The 20,888-nt window shown below is 41.8% G+C and overlaps 2 protein-coding genes and 1 non-coding gene across 8 annotated transcripts in view; 2 read left to right on the top strand and 1 right to left on the bottom strand.

Moving 5' to 3' along the window:
* The window catches only part of ATAD1 (ATPase family AAA domain containing 1), a 33,261-nt gene extending 28,010 nt beyond the window's left edge, over window positions 1-5,251 (top strand). For 4 of the 6 annotated variants that reach the window (XM_059662738.1, XM_059662737.1, XM_059662733.1 and 1 more), the window contains one exon: window positions 576-2,263. In XM_059662738.1, coding sequence (XP_059518721.1) covers window positions 576-696 — 121 coding nt within the window. In that variant the 3' untranslated portion in view covers window positions 697-2,263. Of the gene's footprint in view, window positions 1-575; window positions 2,264-3,803 lie in introns of those variants that run through there. The other 2 variants (XM_059662735.1, XM_059662734.1) reach the window with 2 other exon arrangements.
* PAPSS2 (3'-phosphoadenosine 5'-phosphosulfate synthase 2) overlaps window positions 5,238-20,888 on the bottom strand; it is a 70,689-nt gene continuing 55,038 nt past the window's right edge. Inside the window, exons 8-12 of the mRNA XM_059662728.1 lie at window positions 16,663-16,868; window positions 10,539-10,674; window positions 9,249-9,517; window positions 7,986-8,215; window positions 5,238-6,567 (exon numbers count right to left, since the gene is read on the bottom strand). Coding sequence (XP_059518711.1) covers window positions 6,426-6,567; window positions 7,986-8,215; window positions 9,249-9,517; window positions 10,539-10,674; window positions 16,663-16,868 — 983 coding nt within the window. The 3' untranslated portion in view covers window positions 5,238-6,425. The remainder of the gene's footprint in view (window positions 6,568-7,985; window positions 8,216-9,248; window positions 9,518-10,538; window positions 10,675-16,662; window positions 16,869-20,888) is intronic.
* On the top strand, window positions 11,255-11,381 carry LOC132215055 (U6atac minor spliceosomal RNA). The gene has a single exon (XR_009448420.1). It is a non-coding gene; the product is annotated as a U6atac minor spliceosomal RNA (small nuclear RNA).

Here is a 20,888-nt window from a genome sequence, read left to right as displayed (position 1 = left end):
AATGGTTTTTCCTAAGTGTCAGTAAGTTACAAAGGAGACATTATATACTGTGTTTTTCTTATTATTGAAGTTGGGAGGACCTTGATTAGTTGGTTTTTATTAATAGCAAAGAATTTATTTTAGTGTGTCAAAAGCTAAACATATACATGAATTATATCTGTAGGAAAGCTACTTTTTAATTCCAATTTTGATGGGAATATGTTTGACTCCTTGATTGGAATTAACATTTCCACTTTGGCAAATTGGCACACCTTTATAGAACATTTTCACCATATGGTAATATTCTGTACTCATATTCTTAGTGTGAAGTATTTGATTTTAGTTACCACAACTATAATGTTTATAGCCAGCCATTTTAGCTTTCTACCTTTTAGCAGTCAGTGCTTTTTAAAAATCTCAATCTAAGACTTGTAATGCATAGATAGTTCCTGAAAAAGTTCGCATGAATCTTTTAATTGTGGTTGTCTTTAGGGTCTTGGCTGGGAAAGAGCTTATTTTTTAATCATGGTAAAAATCTTTAGGAAGGTATATTCTAAAGGTTTTTAATATCTGGCGGTTTTGTATTTGCATTTTAGCCATGATGAAGATGAAATTCGGCCTGTACAACAACAGGACCTGCATCGGGCGATTGAAAAGATGAAAAAGTCGAAGGATGCAGCGTTTCAGAATGTTTTAACACATGTTTGTCTAGATTAAGAGTAAACGTCATTTGTGCAGGTCAGTGCAGCCTGGTTGGGTGTGCCCTGTTATCATTAGTGGAAATAGAATGGAAGGAATGGTGTTCTTACACAGTGAGGGAGTTGAATGACACTGGTTTTATACTCTGAATTCTAAGTTATTGAGACATGGCTGTTCTATAAATGGTATTGCCACTTGTCAGAAATCATGAGGAGGAACAATTTAACCAAGCCTGTGTGTGGGTGCTTGTGTTTGGCCTCTTTAGCCATATGTTGCAGCCTTATTACATCTAAGCTTGTCTTAAAGTGACAGGTGAGTTATTGAGTCATTAGTGAGAAATGGAGATGTGGTTTAAGTGCTGCTTTCTAGATATGTGAGCGTGTGTGTGTATTGAATGTATATAGTCACACATTTTATATTGACATTCTGTAGATATGTTTGAATACAGAAACTTTTTTTTACCCCCAACTACTGAATCAAAAAGTACTAAATGCTATATAGCGAAACTAAGATTGATGGTTGTGTCTAGAAGGTACAGCGATTCAGCCATTTTCAGTTGTCACTTGTTTCAGCTTTTTTTAAAGTTGAGCATTCTCTGAAGTTGAACAGTTGGAGTCAGCCACATATGAATACTTAGATGTGGCTTAGTTATTATGGTTGTCAGGATAACCATATAATACTTGTTCAGAGATCAGCATTGAATGGTTTTCAGGCAGTTGCGTGATCAACACCGATTTCACCTTTCCACAAGCACACTGAATAGAGACATTTATAAATTGATATACGTAAAGGTGATTGAAAGACATTCAAAAGAATAGCTTAGAAAAACCTCAGTGCCATACAACATATGTATGTGACTTCCCCTTTCTTCATCTAAGGTTGCCTAGTTCTGTTGTACCCATGATTTTTTAATGTTATTTTATAGTTATGTGTTCTTTATTTATGGTCAAATATAATTTGGTCATCAAAAATAAAATGATAATTTAAAACAAGTAGCTGTTACTAAATATACTTAAAAATACTCATTTTGTAACTGAAATTTAAAGTTTTTTTAGCATATTATAAATTGTGCCCCAGTTAGTACAAATATACACACATCAAAATTCCCATATAGTATCTATAGTCACTTGAGGCTGTGTGTGCTAACATGTCAGCGAAACATTTTTTTGTCCACAATTTCACTAATTAGAATTCTGTTACGGCACTTAAACACACAGCATGAGGAGCGTGGCACACTGTGACAGAGGAACCTTCTGAATCATCAGGAAGATTAAATTATGCTCTTTGTGTTTTTGTTTTTATTGTATTTCTTTGAAAACTTTCAATCTTTATTTGTGCATTATTGGAGTAACTTTTTGAGTCTCATTAGAACCTGCTGAATAGTTGGTTCTTCAGTTGTGCTTTGGTGGGTGGGGTATAGGTTCTGGGATAACACTTTGGATAACAAAAATCAAGTTTTGAAAAATTGTGAAGATGATTGAAAAATTGAATGCAAAACACAAGATACCAAAAAAATATAGTCTCCATTTTTAATAATTATACTATTATTTTATAAAGGTGTAATAAAGAGGTCCCTCTTAATTGATTTTTCTCTACTTATGGCTTGGTCTTTTTTAGTTATGTAAAATTTTCTGGGTGGTTTTGGTTTATAAAACTTGCCCTCGGACTGGTTTTATCTTGCTGTGCAGCATTCACACTTCTATAGCTTATATACTAGTATCTAATCATTATTTTTGTTTTAGTAAGAATTTCAGTAATCATTAATTTTAATCTTATGACTTATTGATAAAAAATAAGGTGTGATATATTCTCTCACTTCCTTTCTATTTATCTTCTCTTAAATTCAGAATATCCAGTAGTAGTTATTAAATTTATCATCGTTTTAATCATCAAATGAAGTTAGAGAAATACACTAACCCCAGCAATTATGACTCCTTGAAGCATCTTAATGCCTTAAAGTAATTGAGGAAACTTTATTATTATTTTGCTTAGAGTTTCTGACTTGAGAAAATGCTTTTTCCCTAAATGATAAACATTGGGAAAGGCCTTTTTTTATTATAGTTGAGATGCAATATTATGAATTTCAGGTGTACAACACAGTTATTTAACATTTACATACGAATTAATCACATGACAAATCTAGTAACCATCTGTCACTGTACAGTTATTGCAATAGTCTGTATTCCTTTGTGCTATACATTACATCCCCATAGCTTATTTATTTATAACTGGGAGTTTGTACCTCTTTTTTTTTTTTTTAAATATATTTTATTGATTTTTTACAGAGAGGAAGGGAGAGGGATAGAGAATTAGAAACATCGATCAGCTGCCCCCTGCACACTGGGGATGTGCCCACAACCAAGGCACATGCCCTTGACTGGAATCAAACCTGGGACCCTTCAGTCCGCAGGCCGACGCTCTATCCACTGAGCCAAACCGGTCAGGGCGAGTTTGTACCTCTTATTCCCCTTTACATTTTCCCTCCCTCCCCTCAAGTTAAAGCTCTCCTTACATGTGTAGATAAAAATTCTAAGGCATGTTCATTGAATTGTATTAAGATGTATAGCAGCTAGATACGAATGAGATCAAAGCTACAAGAAACCATTTAACAATGAAAGTAAAACAAAATATCCTCAGTAACACTGGTGTAAAATTTACACTATTATAACTCAACTAGAGGCCCAGTGCACGAAATTCGTGCAAGGGGCTCAGCCCTCACAGCCGCAGTGCCCGGCTTCGTCCAGGTCATCCGGGTGGTCGTTCTGCTGTTTGGCCATCAGGTCTAATTAGCATAGTATGCTTTTATTATTATAGATAGCTCATAAAGGTCTCATTACTGAAACACTGAACTGGGAATCTTTTTGTGATTGTCTAATATTTAGTTATAAATCTGCTTGAGCACACTTTAGTTGTAAGCTTTTGTGCTTTGAAATACAATTGCAATGAATGTGAATTCTGGTGTGGGCACCAAGGACACAAATTTGTGAAGTATGGCAGCTCAGTTTTAAAACCCAAGCCAAGCATACTGAAGTAATTACTGGCATGCAACACTTGGAACTGAAATGGAACACAGTGGTGTGTGCCTCACTAGCTATCGTTGCACTATTGTTCCTTCAAACCTTCAGATATAAGAACTGTTGATTGATCTGGTGACCATCTCATTTCCTGATGACCTACCTGTGCTTGACCTAAAAGTTAGGTGATAGAAAGGAGGAAGATGAGGAAAAAACGAACTCTGCTGTTCTCAAATAGCCAAGAGTTGTTTCTTCTTACAAGGAATATGGTTGGAAAGAAATCTTGTCGCCTGATTCAAGTGTTGATAATATTTATAAGTCTACCAATATATGACTGAATGGTTTATACATGCCTTTCCAGGACTTTTTCACACTGCCCTGTACAGTTTGGCATACACCCTTGGCATCACTTATATCTTCATGAACTTACACATTTCCTGCCCTACTTCGTCCTACTAATTGTCACTAGGCGCCAACAAGTAGGGATCTGGGGAGGAAAAGGGAGGGAGGACAGGTGACACCAGTTTTATTGTAGTGAGGACCAGCAGCAGTCATTTTCATTAAGCCTTCAGGACAGAAAGGAGGCTGGGGGCTCAAGGAGGAAGAGAACCAAAATGCAAGCCTTCCTTGGAGGCCCCTGAAAGTACGCGTGGAGACGGGTATCCTTTTTGCATACAGAAGTAGCAATTGCTGAGGTCAGTGGAGGTATGGGAGTTACTGCAGACGAGCACAACTGCTTCCAACCCCACTGGTAAAACTTGCGGGCACTTTGAGAAAAAGGGAGCAAGTTAAAAAAAAAAATTCATTTCGGATCCTCAGGCAATGAAATCCTGGGGAGAGGTCCCTAAGAAATCCGGTCACCTCTGAAAACATCACTAGTGCTTGTGTCACACCCATCTAGAGCAGTTCTTGAAATGACGTGGGTAAGGGCCACCACCCTTGTAATTATGGTCTGAAAGAGTTGCTGCTGTTTCCAGTTATTTGAAGTCACCGAGCCCTCAACAGTCATGTGGTCAACCCACACTCAGTGTTACAGGCAGAGAAGCCCCGACGTTTTATTTTGAGAAATTTATTAACATGAGGACAAGCATCAGTTGTACGTACAAATAGTCATTTGCACTGTGTGGTATTAGAGCAGAAGAACAGTTATAAATATATTTAAAAATCACAAACTATATGGGTTAAGGCACTATATCCTGTCTCATGTTTTCAATAAATATGCTGTTTTTTTAAAAAGGCAATTATGAGTACCTCCAACTAGGTGAATATAGGCACTCTATTATTAAAGACAGTCAGTTACACTTTGCTGTGACTATTGCATATTATTCTCAAAAGAACTTTCATTAGCTAAGATTAGTATTTAAGAAAATAACACAGAATATTTAAAAAATCACAGTTTTCTCTTTCCAGTTTAAGTCTCTTCCAGAGAGACCCATGTACAAAAGGTACTGTTTCTTCATATATCCCTTAGCACAAGGAATTACGCATAAAGTATAAAAAGATTGCCTCCCAGGAAGTAAAGCCATCAGAGGGGCTGGATGTCTCAGAACCAGCAATAAGTCTTTGGAAAAAGTTTCCTTTTTTTTTTTTTTTTTAACTGCAATAAAATCAGCTGAGTTTTAAAAACTCAACCGTTCAGCATCCAAGAAGGCTGCTTTGTAAGTGCCCTCTACTTAAGGAGCTTTACTAAGCAGTTGAGGGGAGTCAGACCTGGCTCCTGTATTGTACAGTATCGACCGAGTTCAGAGAGGGAGTCACGTGGCCCGGGTGCTCATTCAGTACCACCAGTACTTCCTGATCATGCCAGTTTTCTGTTTTTGCTGCCATGCCCAGCAGCTCACCAAGCATGTGCTCACGCTTTGTCTTAGTTTGGTCACCTGTCAGGGGACAGGGTTGCCTTCGATGGTTTCTGTGGTCTTTTCCAGTTTTAGCAGCTCAGTAATCTGATGACACGAATGGTTTTCAGTTATAGCAGCAGCTGCTACAGTGTAAAGGCATAGCCTCTTCATAGAGGAGAAAAAGTAACTTTCCACAGTATTTCCCGGGTGGAAATCTCATCAAAGCACTCTATGCTATTTAATGACAAGACACGGTTTCACTGGAGTTATATTATTCACGGAAGTGCATTAAGACTTCTCTTATTAGTTAATCGAACTTTCATGGCAGAAGTAGGTTGCATAGATCTCTGAGTAAATTCACATTTTCACACATTCTCCAGTCAGATCATACTTCAGCACCTAAGAGATTGGGCAGTAGGGCTGTATACGACGTGAGGAGAAATACTGGGAAGAATCTTGATGTGAGTCACACCTCATTCAGGGTGAGAAATTATTTTGTTGTATAGAAGAGGCTGCCCATCTGATTTATTCTTGTGTGTAACATTGGTAGAGGGTAGGTTGGTAAAACTTAAGCTGGAAAACGTGCTTTCCTTTTTGGCAAGTAAACTAGACACATGGTCAGAGCTTTAAGAAATCTAGGACATACCTGTTCAGATGCAGTAGACAATACAATCAATTTCATTCTAAAATGATGGTAATATTGCCGTTAACCTGCTAAGATTTGGTCTTCAGTTTGACTTTTATATATTGAAGTTGACTAAATTTTAGACAATTATTACCTCATTATAAACCACTAAAATCAGTCATTGAGAAACAATTGGATTCAAAGCATCTAATCACAAAAATAGGAAAGGGAATCAAAAAGCGCTTGAGAAAGAAGCTGGAGCCAGGGCATTTAGCTGCTCTTCTCCAGGGACCTGTAGTAATCTGTCAGGACTTTCCACGCTTTGGGGGCCATGAAGCCGTCTGGGGGGTTCTCTCCTTCCCGGGCCAGCTTCCTCATGCGGGTTCCTGAGATGAAGTCAAACTCATTGTGCCTGTCACAGGATAGGAACAAAGAACTCTGCGTAGGTAAATAACATCTTCCTTAAAGATTCCTGGAGTAGCTTGTGGGTTCTGATAACACATTATTTTTCCTTCTGTAAAATGCTGCACCTTCTAAAATGGTAATTCGTTAATTCTTCAGTTTAGTAAAGGAACTTACAGAAGAAGGGGACATAATGCAGCTATCCAGTCAATATGTACTGTGTCTACTCTGTTCACGGAAGTGTCTTGTATTGCTCTGCCTACTTCTGTGTGCTCTGAGTATGATTAGTGCCTCATAATGCTCATTAAACGGTTTTTCTGCCCCAGCCGGCGTGGTTTAGTGGTTGAGCATCCACCTATGGACCAGGAGGTCACGGTTCGATTCCCATTCAGGGCACATGCCTGGGTTGCAGGCTCGATCCCCAGTGTGGGGCTTGCAGGAGGCGGCCGATCAATGATTCTTTCGCATCACTGATGTTTCTCTCTCCCTCTTCCTTCCTCTCTAAAATCAATAAAAAGAAAAAAAAAGATTTTTCTGGCCCAGCGGGTATGGCTCAGTGGTTGAGATCCCTGTCCTGATCAAGGGCACATGCCTGGGTTGCAGGCTCGATCCCCTGTGGGGGGCATGCAGGGGGCAGCCAATCAGTGATTCTCATCATTGATGTTTCTATTTCTCTCTCCCTCTCCTTTCCTCTCTGAAATCAATAAAAATATATTTAAAAATATAAAATGAAATTTTAAAGAAAAAGAATTGAGGGTCAGATAAAGAGCTTCACAGACAAGAAAAAGCTAAAGGAGTTCACCACCACCAAAACAATATTACATGAAATGTTGAAAGGTATTCTTTAAGAAGAGGAAAAAGAAGAAGATATAAAAAATATGAACAACCGCCCTGGCCAGTTTGGCTCAGTGGATGGAGCGTCGGCCTGCGGATTGAAGGGTCCCAGGTTCGATTCCGGTCAAGGGCATGTGCCTTGGTTGCGGGCACGTCCCCGCTGGGGAGTGTACAGGAGGCAGCTGATTGATGTTTCTAACTCTCTATCCCTCTCCCTTCCTCTCTGTAAAAAATCAATAAAAATATATTTTAAAAAAATATGAACAAAATGGCAAGAAATACATATCTAGCAATTGAATCTAAAAATCAAAATAAATGAACAAGCAATCTAATGAACAAAATAAACTGGTGAATAACAGAATCAGAGGCATGGAAGCGTGGAACACACTGACGAATCTAAGAGGTAAGTGGGGAGGGGAGGCAGGAAGAAATTAACCAAAGATCTTATCTATGGACAAAAAACAAGATGGTAAAGGCCGGGGCAGGGCAGGAACAGGGAGGGCGGGGGGGGGGGGGTGTAAAAAGGGGGACATTTGAAATACTCTCAACAATAAAGATTAAAAACAAAAAACGAATTTTCCTTTGAAAACCTACCTTTTGGGATCATAGAAGTCCATGGCTTTTTTGGCTTTGTTGTAGGCAGCCACTCGGAACGGAATGATTTCCACAGAGGTGAGGCCAGGGGCCATGCTCAGGACCTTGCCCCCGTGAGTGGGCTCATACAGGTCTTTCTTGGTCTCGGGATGGGGCATTCCTGCAGGGTCCCGGCCCACAATGTAGAAGTTGGCCCCCGCAACCATCCGGGCCCTGCAGTGCCACTGGACCTAGGAAACATCAGGTAAGGGACACGCTGGTTATCCTCGGCCAATTCTTTACATGCCTTTATTCTGCTTTAAAGGTAATTCAGTAATGTTGGCCCACTAATAAGTGCAAGAGAGTCAGTGATGTGTCCAAGACTCCACTCTCTCTTCTTCATCTGCTTGGTTATGTTGGGTGGGACAGGAGCTTTAAAGATAAGAATCCCCCTCTTAGAAGCTGAGGTTATATTTCCTCATCTCTCCAAAGCTAGCAGACCAGGAACACTCAGATCTCACTGCTTTACAGAACTGTGTGGATTTTACCCTTCCAGTCCTTCTCTATTCAGAATAAATCACAGTTAAGGGAATTACAAGCTCCAGTGTCTCTTTTCTGACTGTCAAGAATGAGCCAATTACCTTTCATATGCATTGACTCCAGTTCAACACAGCAATGGGATTTCAAAATGAACCGTCTTCTTTAAAGCTCAGATAGAAACAGAGAGGGTAGAGAGGAGAACTAGGAGGCCTGGAACTTTGATCTGGTTAAAGAGATTTAATTTGTTAAACTCTGGGACATTCCAAAAGGTTGAGATCCTTTCAATTCATCACACTTCCTGCAAACTTGTCCAAATCCACTACACCAGTGTTGCCGTGGGACAGAGGTCTCTGATAGGCTCGCTGTGTGTTGAGAGGGACATATTCTCCGTGCGCTTCTAACGTAGCTCACAGAGATTGGAGACTCAGAGTCACTGGGACTTCAGAAACTGAATATTGGGTTAGACACAACTTGCCCTATAACCCAGTTAAGTTGTACGATCTCCCTCATTTACATGCCAACTTCCATATTCTCAAAGGTGGTGTCTGACAGGTTTAATTTGATGTTTCTAGCACTTTTATATGCACTACATGGAAATATAGGTCTGTTGGATAAAGAAGAGAGATCAGAAGATTTTAGCATCTACTCATGACAAAGGAAGATCACAGAGACTCATTTGCTCTTTTAAGTCAAACTTGAGCCTGCACTTCTGAGTCCCATGGCCCAGCTTAGGGTACCACTCACCTCTGTGGGGCCAGCATACAGCATGGGAGATGGGAAGATGGCGACGATGGTTGACTTGGGATCCAGGACCCCTTCCTCGAGCACCGCTGCGTGCTGCTTCATCCGCCAGTCCAGGGGCACGTCGTCATCCTTGGTCCAGCCACCCAGAGGGTGGAGCAGGAGGACCGGGTGCTTGTAGTCCCTCTGTAGGAGGCGGCGGCGGGTGTCCTGCATCAACAGAGCGTGGCCATTGTGCACAGGATTGCGCAACTGGAAGGCAAACACCGCATCTGGGCAAGACAACAGGCCAAGGTCAGAGAAATGCAGTGTGGCTTGTCTGCAGGAACAGAAAGATGCAGCTGTGTGTATTGTTCAGTGCATTCGTTAGAGCTGCTTGTTTTTGATAATCAGCTGGAGAATCCACCTGGGCCTGTAGGGGTGTTCCTCCAAAGGTGCCAAGGTCAGACTCTACACAGGGACAGGGCGCAGAGGCAGGAAGCCCGAGAGGGAGAGCTGATGCAGAAATGAAAGCGATCGTTGGCAGGACCTTTGCAGCAAACCAGGCTCAGGCAGGTGCCCACTGCAGTCATCAGTCCCTGCTCCGGTCTCACTTCCCCAGAGTTGGGGGGGTGGGGAGATAATGAGGGACATTTCCTGGGGCCCCTGCAAGGTCTCAACAATCTAGCGATATAATTTCAAATCTTCTCTTTAAGGGAAACTTCAAAACTACTTGACTTAGTGATGGATACCTGCGAGCCTTACTTTTTCTTTCTGGTTATGAAATAATATATAGCCATTATGGAAAAGTTGGGAGATACAGAAAAGTCAAAAATATAATATAAAAATCACCCATAACCTTATTGTTTTTTCTCCATCTTTTTCAAAATATGTGACGTGAAAATCTTCCCTCCTGTTGGTCCAATTCCACCCCAGAGGCAGCTGCTGTTGTCAGCAGGCAGCCTGGTGCTCGCTGCCAGACTGCTGCTTCCAGACACAGAAAGAGCTTCGGGTTTTAAAAACAATCATCATATTTTATTTTGTTTTTCAGAATTGTTATATGGTTCTGCAAGTTGCTTTTTCGTTTAATAAATACACTTTGGGTATCTTTCCGTGTCGGTGCATATTTTTAACTGCTAGATAGTGTTCCAGTGTATGGATGTAGTTCAACTTTGTAAACTGTTTCTGTATCAATAGACATACCAGTAGATGTTTCTGGCTTTTTTAAACTATAAACGTGCTGTTGCTGATACCCTTAATTCGGTCATCAGAGGGTGGTAAGGGGTAGAAATGCACCCGAGCCAGCCTACGTACCAGCATTCATCTCTTTACATTTCTGCTTGAGCTCCAGAGGTGTCAGGCGGTACTGGTCCAGCCCATCGTTCCACTTTATTCTCTCCAGCACCTGAAGGTCTCCACCAACCAGCCAGTCCCCACTTTCCATCACCATCTAGAAAGGCAATTATTAGAATTAGTAATTAATATGGACTTCTGTATACCTGAAAATTTTTCTCTTCGTGGACCAATCTTGGGTTAGCACTGACTACCTTGAACGCTTCAGCAATTCTCGCATGGTATTTATCAAACTTTTGGGTCTCTCAGTCCCTTTCCACTCTGAAAACTTATTGAGAACCCCCAAAGGGCTTCTGTTTACTCGTGTTATATCTAGCATTACTTTCCAACAGAAACAAAATAGACAGACCCAGAGGGCCATGATGACATGGGACAAGGCCAAGCACAGAAGAGACGGACCGGCTCCAGGCCAAGAGCCGGCTCTCCACACTACCATATTCCAGCAGAATCAAGGTGCCTGAATTTGAACCTGGCCTTCCAGATTGTTATCAAAGCATAGCTGTCAAGGTAGAAAGATAAAAATATTTAAATTCGTTGAATATATAACTTTTAAAGATGATATGTGGGCTTCTTTTGTGTTTCTACTGTGGGACCCACAAATGTGAGGTGTGAGAGTGGTGTGAGGAATGGTCAAAGTAATGAAAAAGGCAACCGTGATAGTGAAGGCAACCATGATAGTGTTGGATGAAAGGAGCAACGGTTAGCACTCCCTTCAACAGGGATGGACAGATGAGGCCCTTGGGCCTGACAACAGACATGGCTAGGTATCACCACTTGCTTTGTGGCATCTAAGCATAGTTTTTATATTGTATATCTTTTTTTAAAAATATATATATATTTTTATTGATTTTTTACAGAGAGGAAGTGAGAGGGATAGAGAGCAAAACATCGATCAGCTGCCTCCTGCACACCCCCCACTGGGGATGTGCCCGCAACCAAGGTACATGCCCTTGACCGGAATCGAACCTGGGACTCTTCAGTCCACAGGCCGACGCTCTAGCCACTGAGCCAAACTGGTCAGGGCTACATTGTATATCTTAAACTTACACAGTGTTATATGTCAATTACATCTCAATAAACTCACAAAAAAAGAAAAACATGACAACCTTTGTTGTTTCAATAAACAAGTATACTGCAATAAAACCAGTGCCAACTTACAGCCAGTGTCCATCCTCAAGCATTGAGGGGGGGGAGTCGTTCAGGGAATGTGGGGTTAGAATAGAACCATGATTTTCAACAATGAGTGGTTTTGACAATATCTGAAGACAATTTTAACTGTCACAACCGGGATGGGGAAGTTGTGCTATTGGCATCTAGTATGTAGAGGCCAGAGGTGCTACTCAGTATCCTGCATTGCATAGGACAGCCCCACAACAAATAATTCCCAGCCTGAATGTCAATAGTGCTGTGGCTGAGAAGCCTTGGTAGAGAGAGGGGGGTTGTGCAAGGGATTTGGTTATGTTTTCATGGCCCCTAACCTCTGTGCTCAGGAAAATCACTTAGGAATATTTTCAAATGCCTATCTATACCTATACATTTACTTTCTCCTCATTGCTTAAGTTAGACTGTAGATAAACTTTTGAAAGATTTAAGACCCCCAAATCCCTGGGAGTGTAGTAATTCATTTTGGACGCTAGGGGTCCACCCTATACTGATTCCATTCATAAGGGGGTGTTGAACCAATGGTCACTCCCCAGGGTGATTTAATGGTCCCTAAAACTGGCTCTGCCTAATTTTCTATTAAGTCCCCACCTCTTGCCAAAGACAGGCCTGGAACCACACAGAGCTAGAGATTTGCAGAACTGCACACACACACAGGAATGAGTAACAGGCTTTAAGAAAGGCTAGTGAAGTAGTGAAAGGGTAATTAGTCTCAGAATCCAGAGAGCAGAAATGCAAAAAGGAGGAGAGGATGACCTCAAACACTAGGATGAAGATTGCGAAAGGTGAATCGGCTCCAAGAGGGCAAGTAGAGGAAGACTTGAAAGAAACAACCTGGAGAGGAAGAGGGAATATGCAAATCAGGAGAGGAGCAGCTGAGGACAGGAAGGTGCAGAGGTCAGAATGAAAAAGGGAAAGGAGAGGAGAGAAAGAAAGCAGAAGGAAGGGGAGAAATGGAGAGTTCAGAAAAGGGTTCAGAGAACAGAATTGAGAAGAAAAATAACATGTGACACAAGTGGAGAATATATACTCATTTTTGTGATATCTATTGTAATGGAATTCTGGGGCTGTAAGGAACCTGTAAATCACATGGACTCAATGTCCTCATTTCCAGAGAAGGCAGTTTCACAGAGAGGAACTGGCAGAGTTCAAGTGCAAAGAGCTGTCAGCTAGGACCCATATCTAGGACTCCTCCAAACCAGGCTCTTCCCACTGCACCACTGCTCCTCATCAGTGGTCTCCATGCTGCTATTTCCGCACTGCCTTCAGAGGCATCCTCCATCCATCCTCCACCCAGTCAGCACTTCCTCTGTGCCAGGGCCTGGGCTTGCTGCTAGGGAGTTGATGGTGAATAAGATAAATCAAGATGTGGTCCCCGATCTCATGGTTTGGCAGTCTGAGTGGACTGCCAGAAGAGTAAATGGGCAACAATACTGTGGAACAGGACACAGGCAAAGGACTCTGGAGCACAAAGTGTTCTGGGGGGGACAAAAAAGGGACACCCAGTCAGGCTCATGGGTCATGGGGGTAAGGCCAACTTCTTAAAGGGGAAAGGAGTAACAAATACGGTGAGGAGGCAGGGGTGAAGGAACAAGTGTCCTAGGTTGAGGGACTAGCATATGCTAAAGTAAGAGAGAGGATGTTGAGTGGTGAGATGACTAGAGAAGATAATATGTTGAGTGGTGGTGGTAAGAGACAGTATGAAGTCATATGATCTTTACGAAGAATTTCTAAATAAAGCTTGAATAGTTTGCTGTAGCCAAAAAATGGAGAAAGGATCAGAATCAGAGAGGAGTAAGGTAAGAGGGAAGAAATGAAATGTCCTGGCACAGGCTGAAACAGAAATTCAAGCAATACAAGAGGCAGAAACATCAGGATTGGTGACTGCATGAACAAGGGAGAAGATAGAAGTAAGAATGACACCCAGGTTTGGGACATGGCCAACATTTGGATGGTGGAGCTGCCCCCTGAGTGGGGGGACACAGGAAAGGGAACAGAGAGGTTGCAAATGTTGAGTGCAAGGTGCTTGCAGGAAATCTCCACAGGGAGCCATACAGGACAGAGCTCTGGATAATTATCTAATGCAGTGGTTCTCAACCTTCATGGTACATTAGAATTACAGGCAACTTTTACCCCCAACACCCAGAACTGACCCCAAGGCAACCAAAATCTGTGAGGGTGGGATCCAGTCATGGGAAATTTTTTAAGCTCCCCAGATGATTCTGTTGGTCGAATTGACCATATGGTCTTCACTGCAAAGCTGAAGGGAAGTCACACTCTGTTCTCCTGGTTTCCACGTCTATAAAAGGGGACTACTTCACAAGAGCATTGTGGGAAATAATTACTGTCTAGAGAAGCTTTGAGAGCCATGGATTAAAGGCAACAGGGCTCCTCCCAGCACTATTTTTATAAGTTTCACCTGCTCCTCCTCATGATTTCATCTGAGATCATGTCATATGGTTCCGTGTTAGTGACTTGAAAGAGAAGTTGGGGATGACTTGAATGGAAGGTCAAGGTGACTTCAATGAGGAGCAATGCAATAGAGGCAGACCATTTCCTTGGTGACTGTGACCATTTTCCATGTAACTATCACTCCCAGTGCCACATGGAAATATAAGAAGACCTATGATTATTTTTAGACGAAATTACTTTTGGAAGATTTGGTGTGTTGTTTTTTAAAAAACACATGATTAAGTATTACTGTGAATTTCAAGGTGCTAAAAAATACAACGCAAAGAGTTTCTTTCCCAATAAAACCCATGTGTTGTGTGTCTGGTAAACACACCTTCAGCACTCCAAATGTAGTATTTACAGGTGAGTGTCTTTCTCTGACTGGTTATCCATGGCCCATTTCTCACCATTAGCTAGCTCACTGGGAATGTTTACAGAGTTCCTCTAATAACCTAATGGTACAGAGTCACTGACTATAATGTCAAGGTCACAGTCTCATCACCACTCTCCCTGGCTTCTAAGAAATTCTGAGCTCCAACTGCCAGCACATGTTGCAAGATAAGATGAAAAGAGATAATTCCTTAGGTTTTGTTTGGTTGGTTGGTTGGTGTGCTGTTGTTGCTTTTTTCCTTTTAATGCTAATCATGTGTATGTGGATGTCAGGCCCAAAGAGTAGAACGACCTGAACTGGCCTGACGACAAGCAACTATTCCTTAGGTCACTGAGTGAAGATGAGATCACAAATCTATATGATTGCTATCAGGCATAATGAAGGCCCAAAGCAGAATTCCTCAAATAGCTCTCAGTCTAGCAATTTACAGGACAGTCTGCCAGCCTCTGGGAGAGAAACTGTTTGAATGGCTTTGAGATGGATGTGCATGAAGTTTACTAGTAAAGAGGACTGCCCTGGCTCAGTGTGGCTCAGTGTCATCCTATGCACTGAGGTTGCCAGTTCAATTTCCTGCAGGGCACATGCCCAGGTTTTTCAGGTTCAATCCCTGGCCAGAGTGTGTGCACGAGGCAACCAATCGATGTTTCTCTCTCACATCGATGTTTCTCTCTCTCTCTCTCTCTTTCTCTCTTTCTCTTTCTTTCTCTCTCTCTCCCAGCCCTCCCTCCCTCTCCCAAATCAATAAAAACATATTTTTAAAAAGGTGAAAAGTCAATAAAACTATTTTAAAAACAAGATTGAAGTTGCTTATCTGCAGGGTGGAGAGTTGGGTCCAACAAATGAAAAGCTGCTTTGCAGCCAACTGACCTTGTCCATCAGAGGCTGCCACCAGCGGCCTTGAAAAAGCCCTTCCTATCTTGCGACATTTCAGGTAAAAAAATAAAAACATGTTTTCCCAACAGATTGGAACAGATTTATTTAAACATTTTGCAGGGTCTTGGTGCTGAAAAAGATCTTGGAGTTACTTTGAGTCTGGATCCCTCCTTTTATAAATGTAGAAACTGAGGCTCAGAGATAAGAGGTGCTTTTTAAAGTCTGCTGGGCCTCAAGTTGCTCTCTATTCTGTAACTTTCTGAAAAGTAGTTACCCCGGCTACGGAATTGGACAAGTCCAATCTTTTAAAATGTCAACCCTAATGTTTTAATATTGGATGGAGGAATGCTTTTTGTATTCTATTTCACATATTTTTCCTTTATGGGAAATGAACCACCTCTAGCAATTCCATAATACCCTCCACTCCCACCCATCAAACCTAAGTTGAGAGGGAATCTGAGGAGGTTTAGTCTGTTTTGCCTTTAGGCAGGAGAAACTTGAAATGATCCTAATCAGATGAGTACATTTTTCAATCTAAAAAATATCCAGTGATGAAAATGCGGTATGTTCCCTCTGGAAACTCTGCCAATATCTGCACTGATTTTGGTTTACTGAAAGGATGTCCCTCACCTCCGCCCTGGCCACAGAGCATGAACTCTGAGTCTCTTCCCAGTGACTGGCTGGACCCATTCTGTAGGAAGAAACTGACTTCCCTTGTGAATGTCGGTGTGGTGCATAGCTACAGTTGCTTATGACGCTAGAGCAGGGGTGGGCAAACTTTTTGACTCGAGGGCCACAATGGGTTCTTAAACTGGACCGGAGGGCCGGAACAAAAGCATGGATGGAGTGTTTGTGTGAACTAATATAAATGCAAAGTAAACATCATTACATAAAAGGGTACGGTCTTTTTTTTGTTTTTTAGTTTTATTCATTTCAAACGGATCCGGCCAGTGGGCCGTAGTTTGCCCACGGCTGCGCTAGACTAAACTATCTCCCGGCCCAGTTGTTTCCCACTCAGCTGAGGGACCCAGACATCAAAGGAGCCAAGGACACAAGAGCTCATTTAGACCAGCCCTCCAAATAAAAGACATTTCTCTGCCCCTTTCTAAAAAGACCTCCAAGGAAAAGCCTGAAAAACCTGTCTTGGAAAGGCATTCTTCCATCTAACTCCAGTTTTTCTAAGTCCTTCGGGAAGGTTTGGCAACTTACCTTGATATGGGGATGTTTTGCACATGTTGTCCCCCACACCCGGGAGCAGCGCTCCTCTTTTCTATGTTCATAGAATTCAGGGTCTTGTAAGATAGCCACCCTCCGTCCGCCGTGTGTGAGGACAATCTTGCTGCACCCTTCCAGCCGCGTCTTGTCGTCCGCAGAGACAGGCAGCACGATGGGAATGCTCAGGTTGATCACGCCATCTGCAGAGAGAGCCACGTGGTACGTGAAGATGGGACTCACAGTGTGCTGTCCTGTACGGATGACTCAGGTGTGCACAATGTCCCTCCCAAACGTTTCCTGCAATTGGCAGTAAGACCTAAATCCCACATGGTTGTGCTAGCTGCACCAGCTTCTCCAGAGTCTAGATGAGACGTCCTCGAGGGGCTTCTCAAAGCAGGAGGTGGGCACTTGTGAAAAGTGGGCTGAGTTTCAGATTGTGGAGGTTGTCTCAGCAATTTAAGGGACCAGGGAGGGGTGTCTCCCTTCTGGGTCCCTGTTTTAAAGCTCAGGCCTGACTTCAACGCACTAGGGAGCTTAAAGTCTTTAAAACCCTAATTAAACAAACAAAAAAAGACCCCTCTCGTCTTCCTTGGAAATGAACCTTGTCACAACATCCGGCAAGTCTCATTATCTATTTAGACTTCAATTGCACTGCTAACACATTGAACTGAAAAAGAAAAAGAAAAAAACAACACACCAGACATTTAATATTAGTGAGCAGAACCCCCAAACAAGCAGACCTCTTGATGTTGTTTGTTTACTGTGGCCCAGGGGCAGCATCACCCTTAAACAGTTTTGAAAAGACTCACAGGGGAACCACCAGTCTTGCTGGCTCAACCACAGTTGAGAACCATCAGTCAAAAGAACAGGGAGGGGTGAAAACAACATCCAGTTTATTTACTAAAGCTCATGCCCTTTGGAGAGTGAGCGCCTCTCATCTTGATGAGTCTCTTACTTTAAAAGGTAATTAAGAAACCTGGGCTACTGGCTTCTTAGCATATGACACAGCAAAGTGAAAGATGTGGAATGTGGTGTTCAGAAAATTTACATTTTCAGCTGCAAGAAATGTCATATGATAGCTGGACCATTAAGGAAGAGACAGGAAAACTATATAAAAACAGATAGAAATGGTGATAGTTAATTTTATGTGTTAACTTGGCTAGGCCACAGTATCCAGATATTTGGGCAAACATTCTTCTAGATTTCAAAAACATTTCTCTAAAGGTATTTTTAGATGAGATGAACATTTTAAGTCAGTAGACTTTGAGAAAGCAGATTACCCTCCATAATTTGGTGGGCCTCATCCAATCAGTTGAAGACTTTAATAGAAAAAGTTAGACCTCCTAAGAGGAAATTCTGCCAGCAGACTGCCTTTTTAAAAAATTGAATTTATTGGGGTGACATTGGTTAATAAAATTATATAGGTTTCAGGTATACAATCCTATAATGCAGACAGACTGCCTTTGGACTTGAACTGTAACTCTTCCCTGCGTCTACCGCCTGCCAGCTTACCCTGCAGATTTTGGACTAGCCAAACTGCCACAACTGCCATAATTGAGTCCTTAAAACAGTGGTTCTCAACCTTGGCTGCACATTAGAATCACCTGGGAATCTTTCTAAAATCCTGATTTCTGGGCCTCATCCTCCGGAAATTCTGTTTCTCTGTTACTAATGTTGTGGCCCCACTCCATAACAAAGAAACAGAATTTCCAGAGGACGAGGCCCAGAAATCAGGATTTTAAGAAGATTCCCAGGTGATTCTACTGTGCAGCCAAGGTTGAGAACCACTGCCTTAAAATAAATCTGTCTCTTCCTCTCCCCACTTCCCTCCCCGCTTCCTGTCCTCCCTCCTCCCTCCCTCCCTCCTTTTTCTCTGGAAAAACCAAATTTATACAGAAACAAAAAATACAGAGTCATGGGGGGAGGGGGGCGGGGGTTCCTTTAATGTGAGGCCAACAATCCTAATGGTCTCCCAGTCCTCAGGGCACCATTACATTAGAGCTCAGTGTAATAACCGCATAACTAATGATGATGGAGTCACTTCTTAAAGTTTCTTTATGTTTAACACATTCTGTTATTTTTACTGTTTATTGATTTTTGAGAGAGAGAGGAAGGGAGAGGGAGAGAGAGAAAAACATTGATGTTTCTCAGTTTGGGGCTTTTTAAAAGGATACTGTTTGGCACCCTGAAAACATCTGTTTTAATGAAGCCAGCTAATTAATGCAAGAGAAATCACACAACTGTTTTTCTCCATTTGTAATGGTGCTCAAACATCCTAGCGAATGTGTCAGTCTCTCTGTTGTACTTACAGGGAAGAAAATGGAGCCCTAACGAAAGAACATTAGGGAGATTTGTGGGGAGTTCCAAAGTTCAAGACTCAGAAGGAAAGGAAAGGAAGGTAAATAAAGAAAACATTGAACTCCAGAGAAAACAAATGCAGTTACTTATGGATTTGAGGAAATGCACCATAGATGAATGAAGTCTCTTGAACCTAACTTTCAAAAGCCAACATTCAGAATGCCTCCGACAGAGTTAAAGATCTGAGATCTGAGTTCTGTTTTGAGGAGCCAAACACTCCCTCTAGCAGCTATGAAACCAAAGTCTCCAGGTATCTCACTTTACTCCTATTAAATTCTCTCCAGAAGTTACTAGAATGTAAAGAATGTCACAGAATATAGACAGCAACTGCCAGCAATAAAGAAACCCTATCATAAAATCCTGTAACCTGCTCTTCGAACCCTTGTAAACCAAAAAGAAGACACTGTGCAGAGAAAGTAATGGGTTTTGTCATTCAAATAACTCCCCAGTTTCAGAGTTCAGAGGCAATAAGAGCAGGCCAAGCCCTGTGCAGAGAACACTAAACTCAGTCATGCGTTCTCCCCTTGACTACCTGTGCCATTCACCTCTGTGCTCAATTTCCTCACTTGAAAGTAGGGATAATAAATAATATGTTTTTCCCTGGGTTGCTGGGAGGAGGCATATTGTAAAGCACTGTATCAGCAGCAGAGGTTTATGGTGAAAGATAGTTAAATCCACTGCATAGTCTAATTGAGAAAACAAGAGAGAGGTTAACATTGTTATGCCCAGATTTCAAGATCCCTAAAAGCCCACCAGGGAGCCAGCCGAGTCCGATGCAAAAGCAAAAGAGTCTTTATTCGAACTAGTTTGGCTCCCTGACCACACTCACCGACACACGGCAAGCCAAGTGGCAGAGAGAGGGCTAGCCCGGTGGGAAGAGGAGTTTTATAGGGGGGTGGAGTAAGGGGAGGAGAGGGGACTGTGGGCCCTGCCAATTGGCCAGGTGCAAGTCGGTGTCTCGTTACACAGGATGTGGTCATATCTATGGCGCGCATGTCCCTTGATTATCATTGGTTAGTTTAAAGAAATCCTAGGTCTGGGTAGCAGAGGCTTGGGCTTCTTCCGGAAAGGAGCTCTTTGCTGAGCACATGGCTCTGCCCAAAAATGGAGGATTTGGGGCAAGATGGAGGGCGTAGCCCTCACCCTTTCAAACACCTTTAAGGTTACATGTTCAGTGGAATGATTTTGCTTTTGCTTTAAATAATTTGCAAGCCTTTTGTTTTAACCTTGCAGGTCTTTCGTTTTAACAATCTTTTTGGTTGTTTGGTTGTTCTAGGGGAAAGAAACTAAATTACTTTTTATTGCTTACCTAGGCTTTTTAAAGAAAAAAAAAAAAAACAGTGATGGAAAACAATGCCAAAGATAAAGGACATCTTCAGAATTTTACCTTTCCATTCTGGAACAGTGCAGAAGCTTACAGCAAGTGTGTGTTTATTCCCAGTTCTATACCTGTCAATCATCAGTTTGCCATTGAATTCGTGCATAATCACACATCACAAACAAGTGAAGTACGAGCATTCACAATCCAACCAGGTGCATCCACTTTAAATGGCATCTAGAATTGATTTATCCTTCAGCAATTACAAATGTTTTGTAAATGCTATTTCCAGATTTGTGAAAGTAAATAGAGGACAAACCTTCAGTAGCAGTAACTAGCGGAAAGGATCATAAAATCTTTTAAAATCTCAGGAACAAAATGTGCAACAATTTAGAAATGAGTTTACTTTTGTCAGCCAACTACAACATTATAAACAACAGCTGCATCTGATCCAGAACTTTCCTGTTCTTTGGACTCCAGTCAACAGAAGAATGTAGCGTTATTCTATTATAACAAGTTGGATCATGAACTGTTAGCAATTCCA

The sequence above is a fragment of the Myotis daubentonii genome, chromosome 13 (assembly GCF_963259705.1).
Source record: "Myotis daubentonii chromosome 13, mMyoDau2.1, whole genome shotgun sequence".
Classification (NCBI taxonomy): domain Eukaryota; kingdom Metazoa; phylum Chordata; class Mammalia; order Chiroptera; family Vespertilionidae; genus Myotis; species Myotis daubentonii.
This window is presented reverse-complemented; position numbering and strand designations above follow the sequence as displayed.